The following is a 20,586-nucleotide window of genomic DNA, read 5'->3' on the forward strand; positions in this document are numbered from 1 at the left end:
TATCGATTATTTCTTCAGTGTATTCCAATCTAGCAAACGCCTTTTTCGCGCAGGAAGCGAATCCGCGTTTTTCATAAAAGTTGTAGATGGATAGGCTTTACGAAAGTAAGGGGACAGATACAATGCGTAATCAGGGGCTCTTTCTTCTCGTTCTTGCTTCTTGCGTTTTTCCGATTGACGTTTTGTCGATCTCGTTGAATATGTTTTCGTTGCAATCGGCGTGGAACTTGACGAAGGCCGATGTTTCACATTAATCGGGGAAGAAAAAGCGAGGGTGCCATTTAACAGTCGCTTATTCCCTACCAGTGTCGAACGCGTGTTTAAGCTGCGTAGTAATCGAGCAAACTGAACTCTTCCTACTGGTGGTTTTACGGTTTTTCTTTCTCGCATCATGTCGTTCATCAGCTCGCTGATATTCGAATCTTTTACAATGCTGCCATCTATAGTCACAACTCCATTCTCGTTCCAATTAATTCTGTCAGGCACCGCTTTATCGAGCAAATGTTTCATCAGTAAGCGAGCTTGAGCGCGATACGATTTCGGGACAGTTTCTACTATTTTTCCGGCACTTTTCAGCAATCGAAGGCTATGTTCTCTTCTTATCACGGTATTGTCGATATCGGATAAATGAGAAAGATTAGCAGAAATTTGCGATTTTTGGGGGATATCGTGAGAAACGAGCGTCGATTCGCCGTCACTATTGTTGCTGATCTCCTCCAGGAGTGGTGTTTCGTTGTCGACAATTTCGGTTACGTTGGTTGCATTTTGTTTTCGCACTTCTCGGATATAGTAAAGATACCGCCAAAGTACCTCCCTGTACATTTTCCATCTCTCATCCTCGTTACGCGGGTAAGGTGAATTAAGAATACGACTCATTTCCGCATCGAGTCGTGTCAGAAGGGTACCAGGAGTTTGTACGGAATTATTATTATTATTATTATTATTATCGTTTTCACCGTTCTCCGTCGTGATATTTTCCTTCGGCTCTACAGCAATCGATTTATTCTGTTGTTGCTGCTGTTGCTGCATTCTCTCAAGATTTTCTGTAGAAATTAAAACCATCTTTTTTGCCCTTTCCATTGCGATTTATTCTTATGATTCCGTGCCTCCGATGATTCGAGTTAATAAGGCCGACAATATGGGTCCTATGATATAGGGTAAAAATCCGCCTCGTTGCACCAAAAGTTGTCTCTTATCCTTCCAATTTCCGCGTTTTGTCGCAATACGTCGCAGTGTCGATTTGTATTTACTCAGTCGATCTTTTTCACGTCGTTTGAGCGGGACGTTTCCTTTAAGTGTATTAAAAACGCACTCGCAAATACAATGAATAAATTTATCGTCCGCGATTCGAAGAAAGATCATCCGCTGCTTATTGTTCAGATGACACAGCGCCTCGAGAAGACAAGCGTTTCTCTTTCCGATAGAACGTTTGGCGATTTTCGTCACGCTGTCCGAACTCATGTTGTCCTCCTTCGTCGCGTGAGAGAACAGCGCGACTGGCCTCCACGAGCCGCGTTACGCGATTTTTATGCAATGGAAAACGATCTACGCGGTACGTAAACGTAATGTCTAGTATCATCGGGAAAGACGCACGTACGAAATCGATATTCGTCCGGAGTCGATTGCTTCAGATCGAGCAACAAGTATCCGTGAGGTCTCGAAGTAGCGTCGTAATAAGCCTCTTCTAGAAATTTCGGATCATCGGGATAGACTTGTCGCGCTAAATGGCGAATTTGAGCGCGATCGCGAGGATTTTTGAAAACCACGATGTAATTCGCGTTGAGAGATATGTCGCGTTGTCCGCGTCCCTGATGAAAAAGATTCTGCGAGATAAGAATGACACTGAGATTCTTATGATGACTTCCTTTGGTAAAAAGATCCACGATCGCGTCGCTCGACGACGATTCTCTCATAAGGTCATCGATTATCACGAGTTTCGGGGTAAACGGATCGTTCGAATAATCTTCCGGGCGAGGTAATCCCTCGCGAAATTCGATTATATTTTTCCTCGTCATTGTTGTCGTCGCCACTTTAACGTCGTATGCCCGTGCTGACTCTTCTACCTCGCTTACACTCACGTCGTATTTTAATTGTCGATAAGCTTCTTGCCACTCAGCGTAATAAAATAAAACTCTCTCGAAACTCACGTCGGACATGCTCGATAGATATTTGATAAAAGACTTTACAAAGATCGTTTTCCCACACCCGGTGGGACCGCATATAATCGATGTCCAGGGATGTTTCCAACGCACATCCATTTTGCGAAATGATTGACTCGATTCCGGTGCGCTGCTTCAAAAACAAAAAAGAAAAAATGGCGGTCGATACTGATAATAATACTAATCGTCGACAATATCGATATTAATAATTCGCGGAGTTGAAATTTCGAAGGCAGAGATAAGCGCATCAACGCGGCGGCGGCGGCGGCGGCGGCGTTCGCGCGCTCGCGTGAGCGTACCCCCGCTGGTACGTTAGCCAACCGCGGCCAACAACGAGCTGATCCGTGCCGCGGCGCGGGGTACATACAGGCTTATCCCACTCACTTAGCGCTTAGGTCGGCATCGTTTTAATGAGCTGATAGACGATGCCGCTGGGGAGGGGGAAAATAATTCACGAAAAAGAAACAAGGGAAAAAGTATACGGGAAACAAAACAGGATTCGGATTGGAAATGTATAAGAAAATTTTTTATGAAAAATTAATTAAAATGTTTTTATTTTAGCACGTTTTTGTCCTAATTTTATATTGTAAAAATATTTACATTTTATATTTTACAATGCTAAAACTAATGAATGACTTATGCTTAATACGTTTTTATAGAATTTTTACAATGATACTTATACGCTGCGGACGGAAAAATTGACGACTCGAAACTTAAATTTAAGCGAGAACAAAGCTCGAGTAAGAAAAGATGATTATTCGACAAAACCGTATGGAACCGAATAACGATTATTAATAAATCTGCGCTTTACCAATACCGCCGAACATGTTTTCCTCTCTTCTCTTGTTACAATTTCGTGAAAAGCATTGCGACGAATTGCATTAAAGCGCAGATTTATCACGGGTTCCCTTCCACGGTTTTCTTTATCTTCTCCTTCCTCTTGCCTTTCTCTTTCTAATATTAAATTTCTTATACTATGGAAATTTACAAATCTAGAATTATTATAATTTAAAGTTATTCCTTTCACTTTACAAGTTTCACGAGTGATTCCATCCGCTGTACGAACCACATACGCATAAAATTTTGGGCCTCCCGACACAAACGACTCGATGTAGCTACCGTTGCCGTAGCTCTCGAGTTCATCCGTCATGTCGCCCAGAAAATTCCCAGTACGTGGTTCGTACTCGTTTGGATCACCACTACTCAAATATATAACAGAATCGGTATCGCAATATAATACGCGTCTATTTAACTTTTCTAAATAATCATACAATTTTAACCTAGCTTGTGCCGTCGTGTATGCCGCGATCACAACGTTGGTAATCGGAGAAGCTACGATTGCCTCTTCTCGCAGTCGCCACGAGACATACAATACCTCGTCGTTGACTGGTAATATGTCAGTTATTTCGTGCTCAGGGCTAGTGAGCAAAGTTGCGAAACGCTGAGGCGATTCTACGATCTCGGTACTAGGAAGATTCGATCGTTGGCCGAATTTTCCCCAGAAGGAATTTAAACAGAGCTTCGCGACCGAGCGCAAGCCAGGATTACGTGAGATGTTGTTTCTATCGAGTGTAATACCTTCGATTTCCTCATATTCACGAAGGTATCGTGCTTTACTCTCGTCATCTACACATTCGCTCGGCCATCCACTAGCTTCCTGCTTTAATTGCAAAAAGGAATTTATATATCCGGTGAACAATCCGCCCTGCCGCGTATCGCGATCGTAGCGAGCAACTTTGTATTGCCAAATTTCATTTACTTGCCTCACAAGATAGCCTTTCTCGATGGCTTTACGTAATTCGCATGATACCCAAGTACCCTCGAATTCACGTTCGTCAGGATGTTCGTGAGTGCACGCGGACTGCGAGAACATTTCGCAGCAACTCCGGCACAACGCAAACAGCAATTTTCCGCGCACACGATACGGGAGTACCGGGTGAAAGAGATTGCGCGGTGGGAGTACTCGACAACGTACAAGACCTTCGACCGGGTCGAAATTATATCCTGGTCCGTCGCCGATTAACGACGAGCATTCCGCTCCGATATAGATTTCAGGGTGGCCGATCGGAAAAACGCCCGTCTTTAATACGTAAGGATACAGAGAACACACGTCCACGTAACGTATTTTCTCCGTGTACCCCGCTACTTCGAGTCGAGTTACGATATTTTCCGTGCGGCCACCAAAAAACGCGTCACGCGGATCGAGAGGCGCAGATTTTAGTATAGGGTGATGTTCGAGAAAATTACGCATCTCGTTATTTACCGTCATCTCTCGGTCGAAAGCGCACTCCCATTTTTCAATCACCTGATATCCTTGCCGGCGAAGACGCCATGTCGTTGCGATAGTTCGTTCGTAACGCGTTTCTATCGTATCGTCGCGGTTAGCAGTTGAAAGCTTACTGTCACGATTCACTTGGAAGCAAGTAAGACAACCGTGCCAGAAGCACCCGTGAAATTGGAGAACGAAACGCTGAGTTTCAGTCCCCAATTTTGTCTCGTAATATCCGTCTACGTAGCTACCGCCGATTAAACGCTCGCGACCTCGCCCGGCATGGTTTATGGGATGACCGAGCTCACGCTCCTTCCACACTAACCATTGTAAAGCTTTGCGCGATTGTCTATCGGCGTTTCTGTATCCGCCCGGCGGGATGATTCCTATTTCCCCCTCGCGAAGAAAGTTTTTTCGAAAAACTTTCATACACGTGGAAGCGATAGTCGTGCATTCTTCGAAAGGACACACACCGCCGCGCTCTAAAAATATTTTTTGGAAAGCTACACAAGCACGTCGTAAAATATCTACGTCATTTCGACAATAACGTACGATCTCGCGCTGGAAGTCGAAGATGACATTTTTATTTGTCATTTCCGTATGCCATGCAAGAAATCGCTCGCGCTCATCGGGTTTCATTTGATCGGGAGAATAAAATGGAGTCTCGGGTAATGGACCGACATACGATTGATTCTCCACAGTGTTAAATAAATGCGGAAAAATGCCTTTATCTGCCGTATCCCTTAGCCCGAAAGCTTTAGGTAGATCAGATAATCGCATCGGCATATAATTAACGCTGTCGATGAATTTTGTATGACCGATCGTCATCACGATAATCTTCGTCCCGTTCAGAATTATCCGTGGCTTTTCCGTTATTAACGATTTTTCGACTAGATATTTTAAAATAAATTGCGCGTCGAACGCCTTTGCGTTGTGAGCGATACAAATAATACTTTTAAAATGTTTTGTCGGCCGTGTCACAAACTCTATAAACTGCTTTACCGGGTCGATATTAAATACAAATTCGCGCGTTCCGCACCAGCGACATCGCACCGTCATGTCGTCTATAGCCACGCAAGCAGCGCAAATTTGCTGTGCTACGCAGAGAGTCGGAACGTGTAACTTTACGTTCTCGGTTCCTTCGTACGTCTCGTCCTGCCGCGTTTCAAAATCGTAAAACACGAATGCGACAGCTCCCTTGACTTCATTGTCGTTCTCACCCTCGAGGTCATTAGCGTTTCTTTGCGCCTCTTCACGTATCGCCGCAGCACTCGTACCCTCTCCAGGGTCTTCAGCTTCGACTCTGCGTCGAAGAGGTTGCATAAAACACAAATGATTCACGGGTTGCTGAGAACGACATATCCTACAATAGGCGCTATTACATTCGTGCCGCAAGCTTGATTTTATAAATCGCCCACAATTGTTACAAATTTTAACCGAATGGCAAACAGTTGATTTTCCTTCATAAGATTTTTCGGTACGATGACGCTCGAAACATGAATTTCCGAAGAACGTACGATTACACGTATCGCACCTGACTTTCTCCGCGTCGTGATGTTCACACGAGGGTATAGCGTAGCAGCGTGGGCATCTTTTAGAGCAACGATGCCCTCTGATGGGGCGATAACCAACGTTACACGCTACGCAATATCCACCTTGCGAACCCGCAGCGGCTTTTAAATTTAAAATGGTATTATAATGACGTCTACCCTCATAATACATAATATTTAAGCAATGATTCGGTTCGCGTTCTAGTGAGGCGAGTATCGTACGCCCATCGTAGATTAGGTTCCCCCCGCGTCCGAAATCTTTAAAACCGTAAACCATTATTGCCAGATTTTCAGCGGCGAGATACCGTTGGAATTGTTGGATTTCGTAAATCCCACATCCCTCCTCCGGTATCACGATACCGGCGTTCATCGTTAATTTTAACGCTAAATCGCGTTGTAGCGAGGAACGTCGGAATCTTACGGCTTCCCACATTTCGTGACGCGGCCCCGTCCGAAGATTTCCACGTTCGCAGTGGATTCGTGCGGCTACAAGTGAACGAGGAAAGCATAAATTATCGTCATTTACTATTTCCAATATCGATCGTTTGACGACATCCTCACGCGTCAATGGATTCGATACCCTTCCACGCCCCACCGGTACTGCGACATTGAAAACCTCGATGTTAAAAGTTTCCGTGACTTCAATTCCGCCGTTGCTTTGCGCTACCGAACTTACGAGTTCCCATATGTCCGTGTAAGTCAAGTCGCGCGCCGGGCGAAACGACAATCCCGCCGATCCGAGCGTCAAACTTTCGGAATTGAAAGATAGTCCTACGTAATCCGTCGGTTCACTTGAGCTTATCGCGTACGCATGGATTTCGCGGAACGCGTTTTCTAGCCAACGCACGGTATTGGCACCATGTGGCACTGGACGTATCGCGAAACTCGCCTCTCTCCCGAGTATAGCAAAATTCCTAAATCTACGCGCGTTTTCCGTCTGCAGCTCTATATAATTAAATCTATCACCAACCCGCTGCTGTTGTTGTTGCTGCGACTGCTGCTGCTGCGATTGTGGGTCTTGCTCCTGTTGCTGAGAATGTTGCGACTGTGGTTGCTGCGACCGATGTTGCTGCTGTTGAGGTCTTTGGTCGGCTACATTCTCCGCAGTATTGTGGAGAAATTCTTCCCCACTAGCGTTTCTTCCAATTACAGCTTCAGCAAGTCCAGCGCCAGTTTGAACTGAAAGATGAAATATTTTTATTAATCATTGCTGTCTTATATTCTGTTTTATTTTTTCTTTTCTTTTTTACTAATACGCGAAAACGCCGACAAAAGATATAATATACTAACTAACTCACCAAGTTACCCCGCGATATCTCCCCGCCCAGTGATATTAATTATGCCCTCCATGGTAAGGTATTGGCATAATGTATATCATCTAAAATTATTTTGTTTTATATTACTTCGAAATAAAATAATTTAATAATAATATTAATAATAATTACCATCATACTCTGGCGAAGCAACTCTGACTTCTCTTTCCTCGGCGTCATTTTCTATTTCCGCCTCCTCTTCATTATCCTCCACTTCACCGCCTTCATCCGATTCCTCTTCATCTCCTTCTTCCTCATCTTCCATCGCTTCCTGCTCTTCTTCTTCTTCTTCTTCTATTTCATTTTCCTCTTCTTCTTGATCTTCTGCCTCCTCTTCTTCCTCTTCCTCATCTTCGTCTGTATCCCCCTCCTCATCTTCTCTTAATGCTTCTTCTTCGGTTTCCTCCTCTTCCTCCTCCTGCGTCGCTCTTTCCTCTCTTTCTTCTTCATCCTCCGTCTCGTTTGCTTGCACTAAAAATAATATTTTTTGTTATTAATTATGCTAAATAACTATATGTTAGTTTCTCCAAGTCTATTTTTTAAAACTTACCTGGAGTAAATATAGCCTCATCGGCTGAGGATGGAACTCTGTCAAAATTATCTCGAGTATCCTCGTCGTCATCTAAATATATAATAACAATTGTTATTATTATTATTATTATTACAATAACTTTATAACACGATATTTTTAAATTTACCTGATGATTCACCGACGGGGGTGTATCGAGGTGATGGTGACTCCGCAACTAAGTCCGCGATTTCAATTCGTGGTCTTCCTAGAAAATTTTCTATATTTAATATTTGATAAAACTGAGAATATTTAATTTTCTCCACGAGACGATGCGTGTCTCATGCTTACTGTACGTAGAGTTACTTACGGGCTGCTACGGCACCTTGAAGCTCCTCTTCTGCGCGTCGTCGTCTCGCCCCGTAGTTTCGCTCAAGAGGCGCCGCACGACGAGGCGGTAGCGGCTCAACCCTGGCTACGTGTTTTACAACTGTAAAAATAAATATAATTAAATAATATCTAAAAACACTTACATTAATACGGTCAATTTTAAATTTACATCAAATTTACTTACCTTCTCTTTGACGCAAGAAGTCAGCTATATGACCCCCCGCATCATTTTCAAAAAACGCTTTATTCTGTTGTCGCGTTTCAACGTGACGTCGAATTATATTTTCCAACGTCACGTTGCCATTACAGTGCCCCAGCCTGTGCATAACACATAGCAATGTGCTGGAGCACTCCTTAGCGAACTTGTCGAACAATGCGTAGTTCGACGCGTCATTGTCACGCGCTATCTTCTTAAAATAGTGACCCTTCACTATTTTATTATTAAAATTACACGCCACGATAAAAAATTTAACAATATCGTCGCGCAACATTTTCACTATTTTCACTTTTTCACTCGCAATAAAAATTGCACTTACAACGTTTGTCGTACTACAACGAAAAAACTCTCGACTTATAACTGGAGAGTACGAAAGCCGAACTAACGCTTAGCTTTCGTGAAACTTAACATTTATACGCTGCATCTTCCAAATATTTCAAAAGCGAGGAAAAAGAAAATGAATTTATCTCGACAACTCAGCCTTCTTTCGAATTCTGATTTTTCTAGTTAGTCCTATCTACTGTTCTGTTTTATTGCTAGACAAAACCCTCGTTTCGTAGATTCATCTTATAGTAGATAATGTTTCCTATTCTTTGATTAGAAAAAAATCATACTCTTGTCAAAAGTTGACATTTGAAAAAAATCAGGCTAAAAGCCAAACCTTAAAAATTCTTCTAACAAAAGCATATTTTTGACATTCTTTCCTGTCGATAAAACGAAAGGCTCGATAAAAGTTTAATCTTTGACTCCCTATCTAGAAAAAATCACGCTCACCGCAAAGGATGATATTTTTGATAACGGAAGTGAAGGAAGTCATTTATCTGGAAAAAGTCAGTAAGTGCAAGTTATCACATGTCCGAACAACTTATCGTAAGTGCGCACGCTCACGTCTTTGTCGTATTAGACATATCCTCGTGATATTTTAAATCATATCGCTGTAAGATTATTTCTCTTAGAAAATTTAGAAAAATTTAAAAATGTTTTTAATTTTTTAGCTGCGCGCGCAGACTCGTGTCTATATTGTTGCAACGTCGCAAACAGAGTCGACGTGGTCAACGATACCCCGTACTGAAAATCATTCAAGTCTCCTCGTTCGAAGTGTTAACTTCGTTAGAGAGTAACCTTGTGTTTTTATTACTGTTAGTCCTGTTACTTTTCATCAGTTTCGCCGTTCGATAGAACAAAGTAAAAAGAAGAAGATGGCTAACCAGCAAGCTAGTAATAACTCTGCAAAGCGAACAGGGATTCCCGATATCAGCGAGATGCATAACGACGAGAGGAGAAGCGAACGCTTTCCCATGTTACTGACAACAACGTATGGACTCAACAATTCACATACGAAAAGGATACTCGTGGGACTGCAAACTACTAAAAAGGGAATCTTTGAGCCTGTAGTGAAATTAAGCGGGAGCAACGCTGACGGAGTATATTTTGATGCGGAATCGTGGCTGCAATTTCAAGAAAACATGGGAGTTATGAGCGACTACTTGAACGCGAATAACAAATTCAAACCGGAACCTGTAGTAATAAAAAATATCTCAGTCATCTTTACCTCATCCTACGGGTCAAAGTCGCTATTGTTGACGTACAAGGAGAAAGAAAAGTCAGATTCTGCGGAAAATACCAACGAGGAGGGCGAAGATTCAGCACCACCGATGAAGAAACGGAAACTCTATGCCGTAGCAATCGTGATGCAGAAAACTACCTTCCTGGGCTTGGAGAACGTAATGAAGTGCGTGGATGCTTATTTAGAACATTTAAAAACTTTAAGCAATATCGTCAACGAGTGCGCTCACTATTTAATCAAAGAAATAGAATTGAAACTACCGAAAAGTTACGTAGATCGCGATATTATAAAACTAACGTTAAAAGGAAACTATAGTGAAATCGAACGCGATGTACGTACTCAAATTAAGGATTTAACTTTTCTTGATATGTACTTTAATATAATATTTTTAGAAATAACTTTACTGCGCTTCGACGAAATCGTCCATATAATTCTGTCAAATCACAGGTCATAATTTGTACAATTTCATGATATAAACGCACTCTTTTGCAGCGTCATATTTAATCATGCATTTTTTAAAAAGTATAAATCTTCGTATGATTAATGTAAGAATAATAATAAATAGTTTGTAAGATTGATGTAACAATAATAATAGTTTCCACAAATTTTTTCTTTATAATAAAAGAAAATGCGTGATGAAACCATCTGTATGCTACCCCATTCAATCATGTAACTTAAAAATGTAAGAATATACTCGTAGATGTATGAAAAAAGTTGAATGTTTCAATAAATACTCTTTTGTAACTTTAAAAACCGAATTATTTTTTCACTCGACCTACCTAATGCCAAGACTCTATCTCCTGCACGTAGTAACGCTAAAATCGTAAAGTGCTTCCTTTTGATAATTATCTTTTTCTAAACGTACCATACCTTTGAAAGCATATGTATATCGTAAAAGGCGCTTCCGTCCTTTCTATCGTAATTTTCAGATAAGACCTTTCGACTTCTCAGGCCTCTTTTACCCGTTCCGCAATTTGCTGCTAAATATTTCCCAAAATACCTGTTTTTCAACCAATCCGCTCCTGGGGCAGCCGTGGGGGAAACCAATAAGCACACTCTAATTCCTCCCGGAGCCATCCCCTTTACTTCCCAATAAAAACGCTCCTGATATCGTCAGGTCTTCCCCGCCCCTCCCACCGGTCCTGATATCGTCAGGTCCTCCACGCCCCGCTCCAAATTTCGTCAGACCCTCCCCTCCACTTGGCCCTTTTACTGCTAGCTCGTCTCCCTACCCCCACCATTTCACTGATAAGACTGGCGCCAGTGACGTCATTTGTTTTGACGCCCCATGGCTAACCATATACTACTTCCGAGAACTCGAAGCCGGTGTTGACGCGCGCAGACCGTGGCCTTGCTGAAGGCCGTGGCCACGGCCGTAAGTGACGCGCGCTCGGTGCGAGTGTACGCGGAGCGGGGATTCCCGTCGCGAGCGGTTAATACCGCGATGTTCGGCGGTGGTGATCGACTCACGCCAAGAGCCCTTGGTAGAGGCGCGGAACTCCACACCCCAGGTCGTGAGTCGATACCGTAGTGAGGACGGCGGATCGGGAATCGCCGACCAGGATCTCCTGGTGGAGCCCAAGATGTACTTGAGCCCGTTTCTATCGGCGGTATCGGGATTAGCGGAAGGCTCTTGCCAAGACTGCTTGGCGGAAGCTAAGGCTCTTAACTCCCAAGTGAGCGCTAGGATGGGCTTCTTCCAGATCAGAGAGTGGACGGAGAAGAAGACCGCTCGACTCTCGGAGCGGCGGCGCTTATATACCCGAATCTCGAGAGCAGGGACGGTGCGGGGGTACGGAACGGTACGGAGTCGGTGGGGGTCTCCCCGCTGCTCGAGATCGGTCCGGCGGTCGCCACTCCGGTCGAGCGCGTGCGCGCGGAGATCTGTCACGCAGACCTCACGTGCGGATGCGTCAACGCGCGCTACGCCGGTGTCGGAGTATATTTTCGGCGCTATGCGCCAGGTTTCTGCTGTCCGGCGGTTGTTCGGCCGGACAGCCCGGAACGATGGACGGTCCGAGGGGGGAGCGGAAAGGCGGTTCGTTACAATATAAAATATTATAAAGGTAGTATTATCGACAAATCAATAATTTCAATATTTTGTAAATTAATGATTTTTCGACAATAATATTTTTATAATATTTTATATACAAAATAATCAAAGAAATCATGCAAAAACATCATATAGTTCTATTAAAAAATCAACTCCATATAATCTTATAAAAATGAGATTTTGTAAAAATCAATTTTACAATTATTTATCCTCCTTAAAACTGTGCATTTTTTGTCTGAAACATTTTTCTCTAAAATGGATTGTTTAAGAGATATTTGAGGTCGTCGTGTAAAATAGGACATCCTGTATATTTTCATATTAAGAATATAATGATTTTTTAGAAGATTTCCCTTTTAAATTAACAGGATCGTTTTGGCGCGTATTTTAGATGAAAATATACTATAGTTATGTGGTATATTCTTAAGTTAAGAATACAATTTTTTTGGTTTATCCTAATCTAACGACGAGTCCGTCAAGATTAACGCGCTCATTTCTCGATGTACCGGTTACAACACTAATTATATCGTGCATGCGCGAATAACTCAGGGTCTAACAATACTGGTGGTACTATCTTCAATTTCTATTCAAAATCCAAGTGATATTATCTCTGTATTGAAAAGTCTTCCTATTTCAACCCAAGTGGTACTACATTTAATTTTTTTTATAAAACTTAAGTGGCACTATCTTTGTATTCTCATTAAAAATTTTTATTCCAACCCAAGTAATATTTCCTTAAAAATAAGTAATGTCTTAAAATTGTGTAATCTAATTTAACATAAATAATGTGTAATTTTTACAAAAATGTGTAACAAACCGCCCTGCCGCGACAAACCGCCCTGCCGCGTCCCCATCGGACCGTTCCTAGCTGTCCGGCGGCCGACCATCCGCCGAACAGCCGAACAGCCGGCGCAAGGCGCCGCATAAACGACTCAAAACCGGCGTAGCGCGCGAGAACGCATCCGCGCGTTAAACCGTTTCCGCGCGCACGCGCCCGAGGAGCGGTCGAAGTAACGACCGTTACCAAATCTCGAGTGGCGGGGATTCCCTCTCCGCCGTACCGTCCGTATCCCCGTACCGCCCCTCCTCTCGAGATTCGGCTATATAAACGCCACCGCTTCGACACTCGGGACATTCTCTGCCGATTCCGCTATTCCGCCGAGTCCGCTTCTCCTGCCGCTTTCTTATCCGCTCGTATACGAACTCAAGCGCCTTAGGTTCTGCCAAATGATCTTGGCAAAGAGCACAGATCCGTTCTCTGACTCTACGGGCTCAAGTGCCTTGGGCTCCACCGAGAGATTTCGGTGGGTCGGAAACACCTCAATCCGCTCTTCCGTTCCAACGGCATCAACTCACGACCAGGGGTGTGGAGTTCCGCGCCTCTATCAAGAGATCTTGGCGTCAGTCGTTGCCACCGCCGCACAACATCGCGGTATTAACCGCAGCGCGTCGCGATCGTTTTTGCCCAGTACAGCTGTACCGCGCGCGCGACGTCTATAGTCACTGGGCCGCGGCCTTCAGCAAGGCCACGACACCGACTCGTAAACAGGAATTCCGAATTTCGAGAAACTTGGCTTGGAATCCCTCGTGTGCATATAGTCCGCAATTCTTAAATACCGTCCGTGCGAACGCGATAATTTCCGTTCCTGTCCATCCGCGCGTTATATTTCCGTTGGTCCGTCCGTGCGTAGAATTAAGTCTCTCGTTACGTCCGTCCGAGCGTCACCGCCATTTGTCCGTCTGCGCGCCGCGTCACGAACGTTATTCTGTATATTTCGTTAAGCACTTAATAAACAGCATTACTTTGTTCATCACCCAACGCACGTCTAGTTCTCTTGGCGACCTATTCGCGTTCTCGCCCGCCGAAGTCACGCCGCCCCGTGCGCGAAAGTCAGGTCGTTACAAATGTATGAAATCTTTGAATTGCACCAATTATAAAGAAAATGTATTATTTTTTGAAATAACTGCTGTACTACTTTTCACTAATAAAATCAAAATGGTAGAATCTTTATTTTAATAAAACCCATATGGTGGTAACTTCAATTTTTTTTTAAATAAAATTCAAATAGTATTTCCATCGAAAAATCTTTCTGTTCTAACCTAAGTGAGTGTATTTAAAAAAGTTTTATTGGAATATAGTATTATAGTATATAATTATAGTATATAATTTTAATTTCAAAGAATTAAGGAGAAAGCAGAAATAAGAAAATTTTATTGAAATCAAAAATTTTTAATGTACAATTTTTAAAAACTTGGCACTGTTAGGTAAAAAAATATAATGAAAAAATTGAAATAAGAAAGAATGCGATAAATGTAACATTTGTAAGATATATGATAAAAGCGATTACGCAAAGTAAGTTTATGATCAAATTTCGTTAATATTTAAATAACATTGTAAGTCATTATAGTTTTCTAAATTACTATTACTATGATATTTTAACACGATCTTTACACGTAGTAGTTCCAAGTTTTTATTCATAAAAAATTCTTTATTTTAATAAAATTTTCTCATTTCCATTTCCTTTTTAAATTTTTGAGATTAAATATTATATTCTATTGAAACTTATCTAAATACTTCTACTTGAATTAGAACAAAAAAATTTTTTAATGGAAATACAAAGATAATAACATTTGAATTTTATTTAGAAAAAAATTTTAGTTGCTACTATTTGGGTTTTATTAAAATAAAGATTCAGGATTAGGATTTTATTTACAAAAAGTAGTACAACAGTTATTTCAAATAGTAATATAATCTTTTTATAATTGACACAATTTAAAAATTTCATACATTTTTTTAGAAAAATGCATATCATTTAAGTTGAATTAGATTACACAATTTAAGATATTATTTTTTTTAAGTACGTACAACTCCGCTTTAAATAAGATTTTTCAATAAAAATATAAAGATAGTACCACTTAAGTTTTATAAAAAAAAAAAAAAAATGAAAAATACTACTACGTGGGTTGGAAAAGGAAGATTTTTCAATACAGAAATAACATCACTTGGGTTTTGTAAAAAAAATAAAGTATATGTATTGTATATATAATACACACACACACACGCGCGCGCGCACACACACAAGTACAGAAATGTTACACAAACAATGTATATACACATGTATACATATAGTATAACGTTTGCATAACATTTCTGTATTTACATAGTTTGTCCGGAAAGTAATGAAAATGGAGCAATACTTTTATTGAAATCAGGTTTAAATACATTTAGTAGTTTTCAAAGTAGTCCCTTTGAGAATCTATACACCGTGTCCAACGTTACTGCCACTCTCCATAACAGTGCTGGAATTCTTCAACGGAGACACTGTTCAAGGTCCTTGTCACAGCCGCAGAGGAGTCGTCCACAAGGAGTTTGTACCGAACAAACAATAAACGCAGCATTTTTGTCCAGGTACTCGATCGTTTGAGAAAAAAAGTCGCGCGCGTCCGTTCAAAAATCCAGCACACGTGGATCCTTTATCACGACAACGCATCAAGCCACACTGCGTTAACGATGAGGGAGTTTTTGCCTACAAAGAACATTTCAACGCTTCCACAACCACTCTACAACCCAGACATAGCCCCGTGCAACTTCTTTTTGTTCTCTCGCATCAAATCTGACTTGAAAAGAAACCATTTTGGGACCATGGAAAACGTCTGGCTGTGACGACGATCTTGAACATCTTTGTTGAAAAATTCTAGCGCTGTTATGGAGAGTGGTAGCAACGTTAGACGCGGTGTATAGACTCTCAAAGAAACTACTTTAAAAACTACTAACAAAGAAAGGTTTCGAAGTATCCCCCTCCGACGAGCCTTTAATATGTTGTTGTACAGATAAAAATAACAGACACGTATTTTTTTATACTTGCTCGTTTTTACTTTTAAGGGTGAAACACCCTTTTGAAGAAAATTGGTTTTTTCTTTCGAAGTGTATATCGTCGAAACTATAAGAGATAGAAAAAAATATTTTAAATGAAAGTTGAATGGCTCAAAGAGTACTTTATAACAGTAATAAAATAAAATAAAAAAATTTTTTTTACACTTTTCCCTACCAATTATTTTTTTTTTCAAAATTTTTATTTCTATGTATAAACAAAATAAAATTTATTTCATTACAAACTTAACGGTATATGATAAAGTTACGATGCAACATTCCTTTTTTCCAGAAATAATTAAAAACCTCTATATGCATGGTATGCGCACCCGTCCGCGCATTTGTGCACTATGGAAGTGACTCCCTCCGAATTTGACATGTCTTTAATACGTTGTACAGATAAAAATAAGGGACACGTATTTTTTTATACGTGCCCTAATGAACTTTTAAAGGTGAAACGCCCCTTTAAAAAAAATCGGTTTTTTTCTTTTGAAGCGTGTATCGTAAAAACTAGGAATGTGCCGAATATCCGGCAACTATCCGGTATCAAGCCTATCCGGCTCTTTTGTACTATCCGGCCGGATAGCCGGATATCAGATCAAAATTTGATATTTAAAATTGGCGCCATTAATGTAGGATTTGATACGCAAAGTCCTCTAGGAATAAAGCTAATCATTTTTTATCAGGTTGGCTCTCTTTTGTACAATCTTTTTAAAGGTTTATTTTCAATAACGGTGAAAGGTATGAGTGTTTTTCTAACCTAACTTACAAGAAGATATTAATAGCAAAGTGATTAGAGAAAATTATCGATTTTATCTTCCACATGGTGTAAATGACCTGAAGAATATATCATTTATTTTATTGTTGCATTCAATTATAAAACATAATGGCACAAGGAAAATCCAACATATGGAAATTTTTTCAAATATGTAGTGATGATGAAAAAAAGCAGAATGTTTGCTTTGCGAATCATCGCAAAAAAAAATCATGAGATGAAAAACGCCTAAATTATTCTCTACAAAACCTTGGAATCACTTGAAAAGTAAACATCCATTGGCAATAGAAAACATGGATGGAAATACAAATATTGAAGCTGATCCACCAACTGTAAACTTAAATTCTTCATCATCAATCTCTCACTCAAAATTTCATCAGCATACTTTACAATCTTTAATTAAAAAAAAAGAAATGTGGTCTTTGGATGATCCAAAAGCGATGAACATAACCAAAAAGATCTATGAATACTTTTTATTTTTATATATATTTAAGAGAAACGCTATATATATTTTATAAAATCATGATAAATAAATATTAAATAATTAAATATTTATGCTAATACTAAAATTCGTAAGTAACATCAACGTCAAGTTATGTCTAATATTGTTTCTAATAAACAAACGTTCGTATTATAATAATAAATTAGTTTTATAAAGTTTAAAATTGTCAACTATTTATTTTTGTTATATTTTAAGCGAAATGATGGCTCTTGATGCTGAACCATTCGCACTAGTTGAGCGAAAAGGCTTTCAAAGGTTAATAAAATATTTGGCACCGCAGTATCCACTACCTTGTAGAACATATTTTTCTAAAATATTATGCCACGTCTGTATGAAAATTTGAAAACATGTATTAAAGAAAAATTAATTACTGCGATAAACATATCGTTCTCCACCGATATTTGGACTAGTATAGCAAATAACGAGTCATTTATAAGTCTGACAACTCATTTTATACGTAGTGATGATATGCACAGAGAAATACTTGTACTTAGGGCGAAACACTTCTCTGATAGTCATACTGTCAAAGCAGAACAACAAGTGAAAATGACATCAAAGTGATTCATAATTGTGTCAAAATGACATCAAAATGAATCGTAATTGATTGAAAAGTGACTTTTAATGATCATTTTGCAGTCACTTTGACATTATTTTAACGTCGTGATGACTTCCTGTTCTGCTTGAATGGTTTCAATATCAGACATTAAATAATGTGATGGAAGAATGACATATAAGTTCTAGTCAAATTTATCTCATTTTAAGGGATAATGCTTGTAACATGATTATAGGAACTGGTATGTACTTTTAAACAATTTTACAATTACATAAAATTTGTTTTGCAAAAATGTTACCATGACATAAGGGAGACCGGGGACAAAAGTTCCGATTTTAAGAAAATATCAAAAATGGCTAGTAAAATAATTTATTGTTCCTTTGACTATTGACTGATTTATCATCAAATTTATTGTATTTTAGGATTATAAGGTTAATTGTAGTATATTATCATTGATTTTTGTACAAAGTTATTTATAAGTGTCAGAGTCAGAGAGGAACGTTTTACCCCTTCATGGGGTTAGTTGTTACTGCACTGGGGTAACTTGTTACCAAAAGATATAGTCATGTGGCGACCTTTCGCCACATGCCTAACGGAAAGTTCGAAAAATAATATTCAGGAAAATAAATAACATGTTTGTCAGAAGATTCGCAAACAAGGAAAATCGTATACAGCTTCGAATTTGCGGACCAAACGGTCATTTTCGAAGCTTATACAAAGCGACCAAGAGAAGAAACGCTCTCTCTCGCCAAATTGACTCAACACATCTTGTAACTCGGGCGTTATATACTCAAAACGTTAGATATTAAACAGATAGAAAACTTACTCGATCTCTTAGTTAATTCCTTCACAACTACATACACATACAGACGATTAAAAACCCAAAGTCATTTAAAAAAAAAAAATTTTTTTAATAAATCAAAACACGTGAATTATATTTATAATTAATATTTAATGAGCTAACGAGACAATCAGGTACATTAAAGCTAAACAACTGATATTTATATTTATATTTAATTATAATTATGTTATCAATCATAGAGTTTATAATAATTATAAACCACATTTAAAACTATATTTTATCTCATTTTTTTGTGACAAACATTTATATGAGATCAGTACTTTGAAATGATCTTTACGCTATTTCTAAATAATAAATTTAAATATCTAATCTAAATAATAATAAAATAAAAAAATTTTCAGTTTTTTAGGAAAACAATATTAAGATAATCTTTGTGATCTTTTTACGTACCTAATTTAAATAATAATAAAATAAAAAAAGAATCAACTTTTTATTGTTCTTAACCTTTTATTGTTCTTCTTTTAGAAGAACAATAAAAAGTTAAATATTAAAAACTTAAAGAAAGCAGAAATAAGAACATTTTATTAAAATAAAAAATTTTTTAATTATGAAAACATGGCGCTACTGGATAAGGAAAGCAAGGAAAAGAATTGTTAGAACAAATGCAATAAATGTAACACTTGTAAAATATGCGTTATATAAAAACAATTAGAAGTTACAGATTAAGTTTCTTTAACATTTAAGTAACATTGTAAATTATTATAATTTTCTAAGTTACTATTATACTTTACAACATTTGATTATTAGATAGATATTTAAATATCTAACAGTGTCAAGTTTTTGTAATTTAAAAATTTTTTATTTTAATAAAATTCTTTTATTTCTGCTTCCACTTTAATTCTTTGAGATTAAATGTTGTATATTCCATTAAAACTTTTTCTGTCTTTTGTTATATGTTCGCATCCTATAACAAAATGAGAATCGATATAGACAACTGCACATATGCGATAGGGCAAATTTTTCCAGAGTAACAACGTACTCCAAATTATGGTAACAACTAGCCCCATTTGACACATGTAACATCTTGATGCAATTTTTTGCCTACATATTAAAATGGACGAATAAACACTAGTATATCATATTTCTGAATGTATATCCATCTACATAAACACAATAAATAATAGGAACTACCTTAAATAAGCGAAATAGACCAAAAAATTACGATGGACAAATATTTACTTACTTGATTTACGAGCATGTCTTTACACAGACCGCGGCGTAAATTAAGTTAAACGCTACTTGCGATATTAAGATAGTTGCCGCACTTGCGTGATCGGTTGTTTCGTGACGTACTTAGAACATATCACTATTTTTTTTATTTTGAAATTATAACCACCGTAACAACGTACCCCAGGAACATCTTACCCCGGCCTCCCCTACCGTTGATTAATTGATTTAAAATTATCGATATTGCGTATTTTATCTTACAGATATATTAGGAGAGAGTGATTAAGAGTGTAGGATGTTTTATTCACACTTTACAACTCGTGATTCACGATTGTATTTTTAAAAATCAAAATTTCGTTGAAATTTTGGGAAAATGTCGAAAAATTGTTAGACATTTTAGCCATTCTTCACTCGCCTGCTCGAAACTCAAAAACATACAAGAAAATTTGAAATTGCCATTTCATAAGTTATTTCAAGATGTTACTACACGATGGAACTCTACATTTCATATCTTGTCAAGGCTTCATGAACAACGACAGGCGGTAACTGCATATGCTGCGGAGAAAAACATACCAAGCCTTACGGCTATGCAATGGAATATGGTAGAAAACGTTATACGTGTTCTCCAACCGTTTGAAAAAATGACTAAAATGGCCAGTTCAGATTGTGAGACAATTGGATACGTTATTCCAGCAATTGTTACTCTACACTCATATCTTTCAAAACGACAAAAGGATACTGGAGTAGTGATGTTGAAAGAAGATCTCAGAAAAGTGATGGAAGAACGATTTTTTAATCTTATAGGTATTGCTATAATGTTTATTACTTTAATA

General features: G+C 38.9%; 1 protein-coding gene across 1 annotated transcript; it reads left to right on the forward strand.

Moving 5' to 3' along the window:
* Positions 1 to 8,020: 8,020 nt before the first annotated feature.
* On the forward strand, positions 8,021 to 10,745 carry LOC120359502. The gene is made up of 2 exons (XM_039457138.1): positions 8,021 to 9,240; positions 9,402 to 10,745. The coding sequence occupies exon 2, from the start codon at positions 9,606 to 9,608 to the stop codon at positions 10,425 to 10,427; it is 822 nt and encodes a 273-aa protein (XP_039313072.1). The 5' UTR covers positions 8,021 to 9,240; positions 9,402 to 9,605; the 3' UTR covers positions 10,428 to 10,745.
* Positions 10,746 to 20,586: the final 9,841 nt, after the last annotated feature.

Source organism: Solenopsis invicta, chromosome 14, assembly GCF_016802725.1.
Source record: "Solenopsis invicta isolate M01_SB chromosome 14, UNIL_Sinv_3.0, whole genome shotgun sequence".
NCBI lineage: Eukaryota > Metazoa > Arthropoda > Insecta > Hymenoptera > Formicidae > Solenopsis > Solenopsis invicta.

Coding starts and splice junctions, on each gene's coding strand:
- LOC120359502 (XM_039457138.1), top strand. CDS start 9,606: ATGGCTAACCAGCAAGCTAGTAATAACTCTGCAAAGCGAACAGGGATT.